The 14861-nt window shown below is 42.5% G+C and overlaps 1 protein-coding gene across 4 annotated transcripts in view; it reads left to right on the forward strand.

Annotated features, from left to right (window-relative positions):
- Window positions 1-3401: 3401 nt before the first annotated feature.
- Window positions 3402-14861, forward strand: part of FUT10 (fucosyltransferase 10) — a 72306-nt gene continuing 60846 nt past the window's right edge. For 2 of the 4 annotated variants that reach the window (XM_032413488.1, XM_032413486.1), the window contains exons 1-3: window positions 3402-3485; window positions 10922-11273; window positions 13939-14233. In XM_032413488.1, coding sequence (XP_032269379.1) covers window positions 11193-11273; window positions 13939-14233 — 376 coding nt within the window. In that variant the 5' untranslated portion in view covers window positions 3402-3485; window positions 10922-11192. The remainder of the gene's footprint in view (window positions 3486-10921; window positions 11274-13938; window positions 14234-14861) is intronic. The other 2 variants (XM_032413487.1, XM_032413485.1) reach the window with 1 other exon arrangement.

The raw sequence follows: 14861 nt of genomic DNA on the forward strand, positions 1-14861 counted from the left end.
AGCAAATTTCAAATATGCAATTCATACTTTTTAACTCTAATCACGATCTGCACATTAAATACCTATGACATATTTAAAAAGGCTTTTTATTTATTTTAGAATGAGAGAACATGAGAGAGACAGAGTGGGGGGAGGGGCAGAGGGAGAGGGAGCATCTCAAGCAGACTCAGAACTGAGTGTGAAGCCCAAGGCTTAATTTCAGGACCCTGAGATCATGACCTGAGCCAAAATCAAGAGTCAGATGCTTAACAGACTGAGCCACTCAGGTGCCCGCCTATGACATTTTCGTAACTATAAGTGTGTGCCTTTTGACTGCCTTCACCCATTTTCCCCCTCCCCCATTCTGTTCTCTGTTTCTATGAGCTCTGTTGCCTTTCTGTTTTATTTTTATTTTTATTTTTTTAAGATTTATCTATTTATTTGAGTTGGGGGGGGAGGTGCAGAAGGAGAGAGTCTTCAAGCAGATTCCCTGCTGAGTGCAGAGCCTAATGCGGGGCTCATTGTGGGGCTGAATCTCATGACCCACAGATCACGACCTGAGCTGAAACCAAGATTCAGACACTTAACTGATTGAGCCACCCAGGGGCCCCTGTTTTTTTTTTTTTTTATTCCACATGCAAGTGAGATTATATGGTATTTGTCCTTCTGTCTGACTTATTTCACTTAGCATAATGCCCTCTAGGTCCATCACATCACAAACGGCAAAGATTTCATTTTTTAATGAAAAATGTATGTATATACATTTACTTAAAAAGTAAATCAAAAGATGAAGCTTCTTAAGAAATAATAATGTGGAAGAAATCAAAAGCTAGATAATACTCACCAGGTGTACCACACCACACTCCGCAAATTGTTTAAGTAGGGGAAGTGATATATGTATATATGTATGTATATACATTTTGTATGTATATACATTTTGTATATATATACGTTGTGTGTATATACTACATTTCTTATCCAACTCATCAACTGATAGACATTTAGGTTCTTACGATATCTTTGGGTATTGTAAATAATGCTGCAATGAATGCGGGGGTGCATACCATTAACCCTTCAACAACATGGGTTTGAATTGTATGGATCCACTTATATGTGAATTTTTTTTTTCAATAAATAAAGTGCAGTACTGTAAATGTATTTTCTTTTCCTTGGGATTTTTAACATTTTTTTTCTAGCTTAGTTTATGCTAAGAATACAGTATATAATACATATACCAAATATGTATGGGGTGGGGGTTGGCGTGCCCCTAACTCCCACATTGTTCAAGAGTCAACTGTGTATATATATATATATATTTTTTTTTTTTTTTGAGTTAGTTTTTCATTTTCTTCAGATAAATACCAAGAAGTGGAATTACTGGATCATATGGCGGTTCTATTTTTTAATTTTTTGAGGAATCTCCATACTGTTTTCCATAGTGGTGTGCCAGTTTGCATTCCCACCAGCAGTGCACAGGGGGTCTTTTTTTCTCCAGATTCTAACCAACACTTGTTATTTTTTGTCTGATTCTGGCCTTTCTAACTAGTGTGAGGTGATATCTCATTGTGGTTTTGATTTTTATTTCCCCAGTGATTAGTGATGTTGAACATTTTTTCATGTTTCCGACATTTTTTTCATGTTGGCCATCTGGATGTCTTCTTTGGAAAACTGTCTATTCAGGTCCTCTGCCCATTTTTTAATTGGATTGTTTGGTTTTTTTGGTGTTGAGTTGTATAAGTTCTTCATATATTTTAGATATTAACCCCTTATTAGATATATCTTTTGCAAATATCTTTTGCGTTCACTAGGTTGCCTTTTTGTTTTGTTGATGGTTTCCTTTGCTATGCAAAGCTTTTTATTTTGATATAGTCCCAATCCTTTATTTTCTGCTTTTGTTTCCCTTGCCTCAGGAGGCATCTCCATAAATATGTTGCTAAGGTCAGTGTCCAAGAGATTGCTGCTTATCTTTTCTTTCAGGAGTTTTATGGTTTTGGATCTCATATTTAGGTCTTTACTCCATTTCAAATTTATTTTTTGGTATGATGTAGGTAAGCAGTCCAGCTTCATTGTTTCGTATGTAGCTGTCCAGTTTATCCAACACTATGTATTGAAACAACTGTCTTTGCCCCATGTTATATTCTTGCCTCCTTTGTCATAAATTAATTGACCATATAGGAGTGGGGCTTATTTCTGGGCTCTCTATCCTGTTCCATTGATCTCTGTGGCTATTTTTATGCTAGTACCATACTGTTTTGATTACTATGGTCTTATATCTTGAAATCTGGGATTGTGATACCTCCAGTTTTGTTCTTCTCAAGATTGCTTTGGCTACTCCAGGTCTTTTGTGGTTCCACACGAATTTTGGGGTGGGTGGATGTGTAGTAGTATATAATTGTTGTGTTAATCTGCATTTCTCTGATGACTAAAGAAGTTAAGCATCTTTTCACATACTTACTGGCCAGATTCTTCTTTGATGAAGTGCTGTATAAGTCTTTGGTCCCTTCCTTCCCAGAGGAGATTTTTATTAGGATGCTTTTTCAATTCTTTCTTATCACATTATAGGCATTCTTGGCTATATTCTGGATATGAATTCTTTCTTAAATAAATCTATTGCGAATATTTTCTACTCTGGATTGTTTTCCCTTCTAGCAATAGTGTCTTTGATGAACAGAATTTAGTTTCAATGATATCCAATTTATCAATCTTTTCCTTTGTGTTTGGTGTTCCTTGAAGTTGATACCATTATTATCATCAACTGGTTTTTACAGAGAAGTTAATTGAGGTGCTTGGCACTGGAACTCTCGGGGCCAGGACTATAGTGAGGCAGGCCTAGGGCAGCGATGACTCAGGTTCCTGCAAGTGTGCCCAGCATTTACATGGCTCAGTCAGTGTCTCCTCATATTTTGAGCCCTGGATGCCTCACTTGCCTCAACCTAGGCCTGGCCCTACCAAGGTCTTGAATTACCTCCCTACCTGTATCACCTTCCTGCGGGCTAGAGCAAAATAATTCTACTTGGGTTCTCCGAATTTGGAATTCAGTAGCCTGAAGTAAGTTTCATTTTACTGGCAAATGATCATCCTGCTCAGTCTACCAAACACGGTACCCGATGAAAGGTACCCAGGTCTCTGCTCTGCTTACCATGTTCTCAGTTTTCCTGAATAGGTGACTGAATTTGCTTCAGTCCTATCAGAGTTTGAGATGCAGAAAGTGTCCCACGACTGACTTAAGAGAATTTCAGGAGCTTCCCAGGAACTTTCAAGAAATGTGGGGGCTCGCGTGTGAGGGGAGGAACAAATGCTCCCGGGAACCCCTGTGGACTGGATTCTAAGCCCGGCACCGGCGAAAACCTGGATCAAGGATCGCTGGGCCTGGGCGCGCAAAGAGTTCTACCCCCTTTCCCAAACCTCCTTTCCGAGTCTTCGCCCCAGCTCGGGCAGGGTGCAAACTGAAAGTGGAAAAGCGCGGGGCTGCCTGCCGCCGAGCGAGCCTCCTACCCCGAGACAAGGTGAGTGGGAGGCACTGGGTCTTTTCTGGCTGGAGTGATACTTGGTGGGGACAGGGTCTTGATGCCCACAAATCAAAGGAGACTTCCTGGTGCGCACGGAAGCTGGGAAGCCGCCCGCCGGACTCGCAGCCTCAGGACACCTCCTCTTTGTGCCCAGAAGGCAGTGTATGCCAGAGAAAGACGGAGTTGTGCGCGGAAAAAGAAGCCAAGTCTGTTTTGGGAAACCTTGGGCAGCGCTTTCCAGAGACCGCCTGAGATTTAAAACTATCAGGGGCTGGAAAAGTACAGGTGGGAGGCCGGTGACGCGCCAGAGCCCCCGCAGGAGCCCGGGGAAGGCCCGCGGGTCCCCGCCGCCGGCAACTGGGGGCATTTCACGTCCCTCCCCTTTGCCACGATCCTCCCAGCCCTTCCAGTTCCAGAGCCTCACTCTGCCAGGTTGCGTTGAGAATTGCATCCTTCTTCCCCACATTTTCTCTGAGAATCACTTGTTGCTGGAATTGTGTGCAGAAGTGGTAGGGATTCTGACCGCCCAGCTATAGCGGGCATTGCGTATTTCATGGAGAAAATGCCCTGGGGGGAGCCCCAAGACCGGCAGGCTTTCGTTATCCATATGCAATCCATTTCTTCGGTATTTTTCACCCGATTAGCGCCCTCATTTTGTGTAAGATGGAGAAATAACATCGATGTGATATTCATTTTCTGGGCATCTTTTAATGATTCTTGAATATGTAGCAAATGTCACGCAAAAGGACTGTTTTCCTTAACATCACACCTCCCGACAGACTGCCCCCCTACTCGCTGCCACATCTCCCTAAAATGCCTGCGGTGACTTGGCTGGTTCATTTCATTTGCGGAGTGCTTGCGCTCTGGCTGGGTGTATGGCAAGTTGGTCTTCAGAACCTCCTTCTCCTTGTATGCCCTTCCTTCCCTCCACATGAGACAACCCAGAAGCTCATGACCAATCTTGGGCTTGCTCGTGATGTCACACTACAACTAGGGCATTGCTTCTGGTCCACCCCGCGGTCTCTCAAAGGGAGGGGGCTTTCAGGTGGGTCCCAGCTATCCGCATCGAATAAGCAACCCAGGTATTTGCACACTAAAGTGGCAGACCCACCAATCTAGAAGCACCCTCACCTCAATTTCACAACTTTCTCCTGCTGTCTGCAAGCCACAAGCACTGTCCTAGCGTCAGAGGTTCATTAAGGTCAGCTCCATCTTTGATACTGCTGTAGTAACTCTTCCTTTGCGGGCTGCCTGCTAGATGGCAGTGTGTAACAGTGAATTAAATACACAGCATTAACTGTTAACTGTTACTATGGCTCATGTTTTATTCTTCACTTGAAAGAACTGTTTATCCTACAAACAGTACATTAAAAAAATTAAAACTAGGGTTAAATTTTGAAAATAAAGAACAAGAACATAGTTTGGACAAACAATAACGTTATTCACAGATGTGTAAGTATTGCTCAGATGCAGACATTTCCAACCCATGTTTAAATGCTTTCTAAATGTGGAATGTAAAGTGTTGATTTCAGTGGGAATGCAATACCTAATTCAATTATCAGCGTTTCCCGATAAACATTATAGTGTTTCTGAACATGGGTTGTTAAACATTAAAAAAAATATATGTCTGTCTTTATTTACAGTGTTTTTAAGGTATTTATTTCTTTGAGAATAAAATTTGAGTTTTCAAAAGTTAATACTGAATTACTAAAAAGGAGAATGAAGATAAAGTAACCCTAAACTTGTTATATAGAAATATTTCTTTATATTTACAGAACTCTTGGTTTATGATGACTCAGACTACCTTAATAACTGTCTTACCTGATCGGTCTTTCTTCCGTGGAGAGTTTTTGCTCCTGGACACTATTTGTGGGATCGGAGAGCTTCATTTTGGGATGAAGCCCCAGGAGATCCCCTGGTCCAGCCCTTTGTCTTTGGGCATGTGGAGTGTTAGCCACATTGTGTTGGTGTTATTTAACCGGTGCCTCACTCATGATTACATAAATGATCAAAGCAGATGAGGGATTTCAATTCACATCTTTTGCCGGGTAGGAAGATTGTTACATCGTAACCAATTAACTCTTCTTCGAGAAAGAACAGTTACTAAGAAGACCTTCCAAGGAGAAAGATTGAGAAAGTCTTGCTCTTCGGAAGCTAAGTTCTTGGTGTAATACAGAATCTTCACAATTTTGTGCCCTCACCTTTATTTAAAAAAACCTATTCCCTTTGAATGCTTCTATTTGAGGCTTCATATCAGTCTTTTCTGTTTTTTGCTTTTTTTTGGTCTGGAAATGTTTTAAGTTAGTTTCTTCATTAAGTAGCACCACTAAATGAGGTTATATTAATACTACATAATTTGAATGCTTCAGCATGTCCAGAATTTAAGTGTTAAGAATGACATCACCTTTGGTTCTACAATAGAGATGTGAAGGTCTCAGGCTGCAAATTCTCCCCCACTCCCCACCATTAATCACCAGCCTGGCCTCACATGACTGCCAGTATCCCTTCATCTCTCCTTATTTATCTGTCTTACCTGAAATGTGTGCTTGGTGGAAGAGGATGACCTTCCCAGAGAGAAATCTTCAACCCTAAGCACTCTAGTAAAAATAAATGCTTAGCAAAATATGAAGTCTTTTTAAAAAGAGTGAGGAAAACGAACACCAATAAATGTCAATAAAGAAAATTGGATGAAAGTGGAAATGAACCACCATGCCATGTTCACCACGTGCCCAAGGAACAGGCACAGGCACTAAGGAAGTTTTCTGCAAATTAAGAGTATGTCAACTTTTTAATGTTCGACAAGTGTTTTATATGCATCCAATAAAGCAACTTTAGAAAGTTTCCTGAAATCTGCCAGCTTCCTGTATTCTTTCCCCTGCTGTGATAGAAACAAGCACAATGATATGGACCTAGATCTCCCAACTTGGCATTGGGAGGGGTAAGGCTGGCCAAAGCAGGTGGCTTGGAGAGTCTAGGAGAATGGCTGGGCTAGTGAAGGAGGTGTGGATGTGCTAGGTAAGGACTAGAGCACAGAACAGGAAGCTACACTCCAGGAAGAGTCGGAACAAAGGCTATGTGTGGAGGAAGCTGGAGAAGTAGGGTAGGGTACAGGGAGTCTTGTTTTCGGAGCTAATGCATTTGATCTTAATCTTGAAATCCGTGGGAAACCATTGATGGATCGTAATCAGAGGAGAGAGATCCAGTTTACATCCCAGAAACAACTGTACAGCCAACTGGAGAGTGCAAAGGGTCAGACTGGTAGGAACACCAGTTGTCAGGCTTTTGGAGAAACCGAATAGGAATGAAAGAGGAGTGTTGATGAGGACAAGTAATTGAAGGGAGTGGTTGAAAAGCTCCTGGAGAGTCGTCCAAAGGCCCTTAGACCTTCCCACCAGCCTGCCATCATCTGTCTTTCTCAGGACAGTCCTGTTTAAGGGATATTGTGAGGATTTATACGTTATAAAATGAAAACATACTTTGGGGGAGTCAAACCTACTTGAGAAATTACACCTTAGTGGGTATAATTTAAGCTTGGTAATTAGATACATTCCTTTTAAAGACTCTCCCTGGTCTAACCTTAAGCTCTGTTTAAACAGTCAGTCGCTTATTAACTCAATTGACCCACCAATGACTAGGGGAGAGATGATCAAAAGAGCCTTCCCAGAGTTCCCAGCCTCTGCCTCACCTCTTCCCCTTGCCATGGGGACAGGAAGGGAGAGATAGAGACACATAAAGTGTCAGGGTCACAAAACCCCATGCGTCCCCCAGGGTTACCCTCTCATTTTATACTCAGAGATGCAGGGCAGAAATCATCTTCTGAGTCCCATTTCTGAGACCCTTAACCTATACCTTGGACTGGCACTGCGAGGCTGAAATTTGAAGCTGGCATCCTCAGACTGCTCTAAGATCCCTCCTCTGTCCATTTTAATTCAAAACAAGGTGGAGAAATTTGAAATTATTTTAGGGTGAAGGTATTGCTGGTTTTGATGGACTAGTGCTTGCAGGAGTGTGAGCTAGTCACGCTCAGCTTCAGATCCCGCTCTGGGCAGCAGATGGCCAGCCCCAGGCAGTGCACACAACCCGAAAAATGCATTTCAGAAGCTCAGCTCTAGGGTCAAGAGGGTTGGTTAGCGAGTGTCCGTTTCAGATGTTACCTACCATGGTTGTCTGAACAAGCACACATTGCTTCATCCGGGAATGGAGTGTTCTGGGGCACCTTCTTGGCGGACTCTGAGATTCACCCTGCGGGCAGTGATGAAACAGAAGGGAGCTTTCCTCCTGGAGCCCCATTGCATGGTGCTTACTGACTTTTGCCACGCTCTCTGCAAGTCCATCTGTCCCACCAGTGGGGGCACTGGTGACTGGAAGACAAGCTCCTGGGTAATTGATACCACATATTAGGTTGATGTGCCCCAAGGTCTGGTTGATAGCTGCATGCTATAAATTGTAGTACCATCTACACGAACTGGCTCTGTTCTTTAGAATAGTGGTGAGCATTTAACCACAGCTCAGTCCCTGAGACCTCACTATACCTCTGGCTTTGTGGGTATAAGCTAAATTGAGATTCTTTGGATGAAAGGGAATTTGTAACCTTAAATTCCTCTGTCATAGTTCATACAGCCATGTCAAGACTTAAAAAGGCCCTACCTAGGACAGACCCTAGGACAGCATTGTGGTAGCTGTAAAAATACCCCAAACTATATCTTCCCATTCTCACCCTATCTTTTTTTTTAAGATTTTTTTTTTTTATTTGCGAGAGAGAGAAAGAGAGACAGAGAGCATGAGAGGGAGGAGGGTCAGAGGGAGAAGCAGACTCCCTGCTGAGCAGGGAGCCCGATGTGGGACTCGATCCTGGGACTCCAGGATCATGACCTGAGCCGAAGGCAGTCGCTTAACCAACTGAGCCACCCAGGCGCCCCTCTCACCCTATCTTTTGTTTTCCTTTATTACTGACCCTCTTTGACTCCTAACAAGTGGTCCCTATTTCCTCCATCTCTTTTCTTTCCCATGAGCCTGAAGAGAGGTGACCTGATTTCTAGACCCACTTCAACCTATAGAAACTATGATCTTGGGCAAATCACTTAAACTCGCTGAGGCTCGGTTTCCTTATTTGTGGGAACTAAGAATAAAACCTACCTTGCTTACTTTACAAAGTGGTTATCAATAAGATTGAGTGGAGTGATAGATGTTAAAATCTTCTGAAGAAGATAGAGTTTTATACCCACTTAAGGTGGTGATAATTCATTACCTAATCTGGGTTACATTAATTCTAGCTATAATAAATAGCCTTTGCATATAAAACAGAAATTGGATCATCTTCCTGTAATGCAAGGGAAAGAAATAATGACAGTGAACATTTATTCTTTATTGTGATGAAACCGAAGCTTACAAAGATTTAGTAACTTGTCCAAATTTATATTATGTGTAAATGACAGAGCCAGGATTGAAACCCTAAGTGCTAGCTCCACATTTTAGGTAGTTCATAGCTACTAGCATCAACTGAGTAGAAGGGAAGGCAATTTTCAGGTTCTTACAGATTTTTGTTACTATTTTCTCTGGTATACCGGCCGACCGAGAGCAGTTTTATACAGGTTTTTTTCTCTGATGAAGGCAAATAATCTGTGTTAGTATTATTGGGTGGGAATTTTATAGTCTTAGTGTTAAAAAATATAAAAGAATGCATGAACCTCAGAGTCTAATTAGTTTCTGGTTGTAGTCCTTATAAAGTTGTAGTATTGGGTAAATTAATTTACTTTTTTCAAACTGGGTTTTCTCATCCTTAAAAATGAGGACAGCAATTTTTCCTTCATAGAGTTGTGGGAGGATTGAATGATATCATGCAAGCTGAACACTTAGGAAGGGCCTCACTTACAATAGGTCACTCAACAAATATTAGTGATCTCCTTTACTTTGGCAAAGTGAGCGTGTCTCCTTTTGAAGTTCCAGTGGATGGGGCGGCAACATACTTTATATGATTCAGCTTCGTTTTACACTTAAAAGTATAATAAAAATTATAATGAATATTTAAAAATAAGATAGCAAATAGTTATTGGACATTTATGTACCACACTCTGAATAAGTGTTTTAGTAATCTCATCTCATATAATTCTCAATAACTTCCTGATTAGGCACCCTTATTATCTACATTTTGGAAATCGAGATACTGAGAGGCTAGGTTAAACCAGCTGGGGAGTTGAGATTTGAATCCTGGCAGGCTGACTCCAGAGCTGTTCTCTTAGTTACTGTGGATTGCAAGAGTTCCATAGGGAAAAGAGGAAAAACACATAATCGGTGATTTCTGAAACCAAGAGTCATTTTGTTGCTGAAGGACTTACCCTGGACTTAAAGTAAATCAAGGTAGATGCACGGGAAGGGAGTACACCTTTAAGGCTAATGTTTTTAACCAGAATTCTACATCATTTTTATATTTCTAATTATACCTTTAATGCTGTATCTGGAAGATGTACAATCAGATCTTAGAACCAGATATTTGGGGTACTATAAAGCAGGTTCAGGAATGTTGATCCTTGCTCTGTTCTGAAACTCCACAGGGTCATTTGACTGAGACATTTGACTGCACAGAGCCCTGGGAATAAAAGGCATTGTCTGGAACTCTTTAGTTCATTTTTAAAACTTTTTGAAAAGATCATACATTTCAGACAGATGGAAATCTTATTTCAGAACTTCCAGAGAATCGTATTGTTCACACAACCCGCTGCTTTGTTACACTTGCCATAAAAGACTGAACAAATATATCAATAACCAGAATTCCTTATGTTGTGGCGGAAGTTGTTTTCCTTAGGGAAAATTTGCGTCAGTTGATCATGATCTATTTTCAAACCAAGCCTGAACTTTTATTTATTTTCTCCTTAAATTTTACAGGAGTGAGTGGATAATTTGGGGAATTTTTTTTTTTCATTTTTATTTTTAGAGAGAGGGAGAGAACACACACGGGGGAGGTAGACTCTGCACTCAGTGTGGAGCCCAACACAGGGCTTGGTCTCACAACCCTGAGATGGTGACCTGAGCCGAAACCAAGAGTCAGAAGCTTAACCAACCAAGCCACCCAGGTTCCCCAATCATGGTACTTTCTATTCCACTTTTCTACGCCTTTGAAACCTAAGTAGAAGAAAATGAATACATGTACGTGACTTGTGGAATTCAATCTTCTGATGGCAGAGAAAATTAAGTGGAAACAGAATTTTAGACTCAGGACCTAATTGTAGACCTGTCACAGTCCTCTAATGGGCTGTGTGACCTTGACCAAGTCACTTTACCTCTCTGATTTTGGTTTCCTTATCTAGGAGTGAGGTATCTCAGATCTCAAAGGTTCCTTTTAGTTTTAAAGTGTGAGGTTTCTATGTGATAACCCTGAAAGACTACATTTATTAAATCTTCTGCACTATGGCTAAAAAATTATTCATTTGTTACAGGATTTTTTGATGCCTTCTGGTTTGAAGAATCTCCAGCTGCTCTGTTGATAGCTTAAGAAGACTGCATACTGTTCCCGCTCGATGCCAAGCCAGGCCCTTGCAGAACCTGGGATCTCAGTCCTTCATGGAAACCAGGTCCCAGCAGGAATGACAGTGGAAGAAATTTGTACCCAGATGGTTCCTCCACGTGAAGTTGTCTTGGGCTGTGGGCCGACTCGAGAACACCTGGTAACCAGGCTAGCCCTCTGTCAGTCACCCAGGGCCGGGCAGCATGGTGTGGATTCAGAGGAGGAAGCTTTTGGCATCTTGCCTATGCATCACAGCCTCCGTCTTTCTGCTTGTCACACTCCAGGTAGCAAGAATTTGGGTTGCTTAGTGTCGATTGCTGAGCCATTCCAACCTTCCCGCCCTCAACCCACCCCTGTTCTCTCCAAGTACTTTACTTTTTGCTTAATCTCTCAGGATTGGGGAGTTTTCTGTCTAAGGCAGGGGAAATACTCTTTTTGTCAATAGATAAAACTGAGGTTTAGTGAGTGGGTGTGTCAGGTAGAGACAAAATCAGTGAGTAGGGGGTCAATTTATGACTCTTGTAGGGTCCTGGTTCTAGAAAAAGAGAAAGTAGAGCTCCGTCTGTCTTACTGGGTCAAATGTAGATGGCTTTCTCAAAGCCCCCTATCACGATGACTTGTGAAAGATGGCATTCTTGAAGAAGCCGTGTGTATTCTAAGAATAAGCACATCCATTCTGTGGAACACAAGCATCCGCATTAATACATTTGTCATTCTTTTTTTTTTTTTTTAAAAGATTTTATTTATTTATTTGACAGAGAGAGAGAGATTACAAGTAGGTAGACAGGCAGGCAGAGGGAGAGGGAGAAGCAGACTGCCCCCTGAGCAGGGAGCCCGATGTGGACTCGATCTCAGGATCCTGGGATCATGACCTGAGCTGAAGGCAGACGCTTAACTGACTGAGCCACCCAGGCATCCCTGAATGTGGGTGTTTGAACTGCAGCATTTTTTAGTCTTGCCATCTATTTCATTTTGTCAGTGATTCTGAAGTTCATTACTGATTTCAAATTAAAGTAAAAATGACGCAGCAATAGAAAAAGTATAGATATGAATTCAGATATAGTTTGGACCCATTCAAGCACCAGCTGTCCATTTGGAAATCCAAAAGACTTCTAAAGATTATTTGTGGATGTGAGCAGTTCAGGTGTGGGGCTGATGGAAACAGAGGTGTTCTCTGGGCTTTTTCCTCTTGATCAAGATTGAATGAGATAATGCATATAAAAGTACTCTGGCAGACAGGCTGGCGCTGGACTTCTGCCACCTTCTGCTGCCAGATCAGGATTCTGGTTGGAGGAAATACTTGACTCCCTCCTCGTCTGTCTTGTGGGTGTCCGGGCTTGTGCGGGAGGGGGTGGAGTTCTCTACTCTCTGTGGGAAGTTACCAGAGCTTTGATCTTACCAGACAATTACTTTGGCACTTTTTTCAGTTATGAGGAATGGCTGTGTCGAAGCTAAGAGCTTTCCTTTTTTTCTAAGATTTTTTTTTTTTGTATTTATATATTTGAGAGAGCAAGAGAGAGAACGAGCAGGGGGGAGCAGCAGAGGGAGAGGGAGAAGCAGGCTCCCCGCTGAGCAGGGAGCCTGATGCAGGACTCAATTCCAGGACCCTGGGATCATGACCTGAGCCGAAGGCAGATGCTTAACCGACTAAACCACGCAGGCGTCCCTAAGAGCTTTTCTTTTGATGTCAGAAGACATTGCCATGTTTTTGGTATGCATGTCATTTCTGAGCTTCCATCACTTGTGGGGAATCACTGTCCATCTGTGTCCGCTCTGCCCGCCCTGCTCTCTAGACTCTTATTACTGATGGCCTAGCTATCCAGTGACCCAGACCATCCTAAAAGAAAGAAAGAAACGTGGTTTTACATGGAGGGGAGCCCAGTACTCATGGTAGACTTCACTTGATGCCACAGTAGAAATTATTAGAAATAGAAGACTTGTGTTATGACTCCTTTAACTGTAATAAAAAGAAACCAGTTGGTGATTTATAACGAATTCTCCCTAGAATGCAGTCTCGAGTAAGAGCCAGATAATAGCCCTGACTCTCACGGGTTTCATTAAGAGACAGAACTATTTCCGGGTACTCTATATGTCGACGAAATGCAGAAATGTAGCTGGTATGTGTTTAGTAGAATTAAGCATGCTTGTTGATAAATATTTTGTCAGCACCCTAATCTCTGGAACTCCTGGGTATGTAAATTCACGTGGCAGAAGGGCTCTTGCAGATGGGATTAAGGTGAGACACTTCGAGATGAGGAGATTATCCAGAATTATCAGTGTGGGCCCAGTGTCATCACATGAGTCCTTAGAAGATAAGAGTCTTCCCTGGCTGTGGTCAGACAGAGATGTGACAACGGAATAAGCATCAGAGAGAGGCAACATTGCTGGCTTTGACGATGGAGAAAGGGTGGCGAGCCAAGCGGTGGGTGTCTCTAAAAGATAGGAAAGCAAGAAAATGGATTCTCTAGAGCTTCCAGAGAAGAATGTAACCCTGCCGACGCCTTGCTTTTAGCCTAGTGAGACTCAGGTCAGACTTCTCACCTCCAGAACTATGCAATAATAAATGTGTTGGTTACTTTCTTCTTCTTCTTCTTCTTCTTTTTTTTTAATTTATTTACATTTTAGAGAGACAACGGGGGGAGGGGCAGAGGGAGAGAGAATCTCAAGCAGACTCCTCACTGAGTGTGGGGCCCAATGCGGGGCTCAATCCCAAGACCCCGAGATCATGACCCCGAGATCACGATCTGAGTGGAAATCAAGAGTTGGATGCTCAACCAAGTGAGCCACCCAAGCACCCCAATAAATGTGTTGTTTTCAGTTGCTGAGTTTGTGGTGATTTGTTCTAGCTGCAATAGAAAACTAAAACGAGGCTCCATCATCAAGATGAACGGGAGACGTGCAAGAGGCAATGAAACCATCTGACTCTGTAATACTTGTCTTCTCTTTCAGGTAGTGGTTGAACTGGGAAAATTTGAAAGGAAGAAGTTTAAAAATTCTGATTTACGAGATGGACAGGCAAAGATGGAAGAGGAGTCTGCGCATCTCTATCCACTGCCTAGGAAAGAAGCACTGACCTTGAATAGGAAAACCCAACTGGAAACTGATAGCTACCCCATCATGCTCTGGTGGTCCCCACTGACCGGGGAGACTGGAAGGCTCGGCCAGTGCGGGACAGATGCGTGTTTCTTCACCATCAACCGGACCTTCCTACATCATCCCATGACCAAAGCATTCCTCTTCTATGGTAAGTAGGGCATTTACCTGTCTCCCATGGCTTGCTGACATCCTACTCCAAAGCTGACTTACTGCTTACCTCCAGGGAAGAGAAGGTGGAGCTCCCCTTGGACACGTGGGACATGCCTGATTTCCTTTGCATTTGTTCTGTGAGAGGCCTGAGCATTTAGCAGATACAAGAAATAAACAAGCTTCACCAACATAAAGGTGGTTGGCTGGCCCCTTGGTAATTCTGGAAGAGAAGAGATATTTCCTCTCGCCCTTTCACAATTGGACACTGTGCTTACTGAATTTGGTATTTAGGGAATTGGGTATTGATTCTATTGCTGATATTGATTCAGAATGTCACCTGCGATAATAAGCCAGGAGATTTTGATGACCTTAACAAATGTTTAATTGGACATTAGCTAAGCACAGTGTTCTTTATTTCGTTAGTCAGAGTAATCAGCAATAAAAATAAAAATATTGTTCAGCACTGGCTGAACAATATTGAGAGTAAGTTGGTATTCATCACTTCCTGAGGCTGATTATATGTCCTGCTGGGATTGAGGGCAACCAAACCCAGCGAGGGGAATTAGCAAGCTGCCAGGGGTGGCAGGAAATACAGAGCTCCTGGGGGGGAGTGGAGGGGGCAAGAG

This window comes from Phoca vitulina, unplaced genomic scaffold (genome assembly GCF_004348235.1).
Source record: "Phoca vitulina isolate PV1807 unplaced genomic scaffold, GSC_HSeal_1.0 scaffold15, whole genome shotgun sequence".
Classification (NCBI taxonomy): Eukaryota; Metazoa; Chordata; class Mammalia; order Carnivora; family Phocidae; genus Phoca; species Phoca vitulina.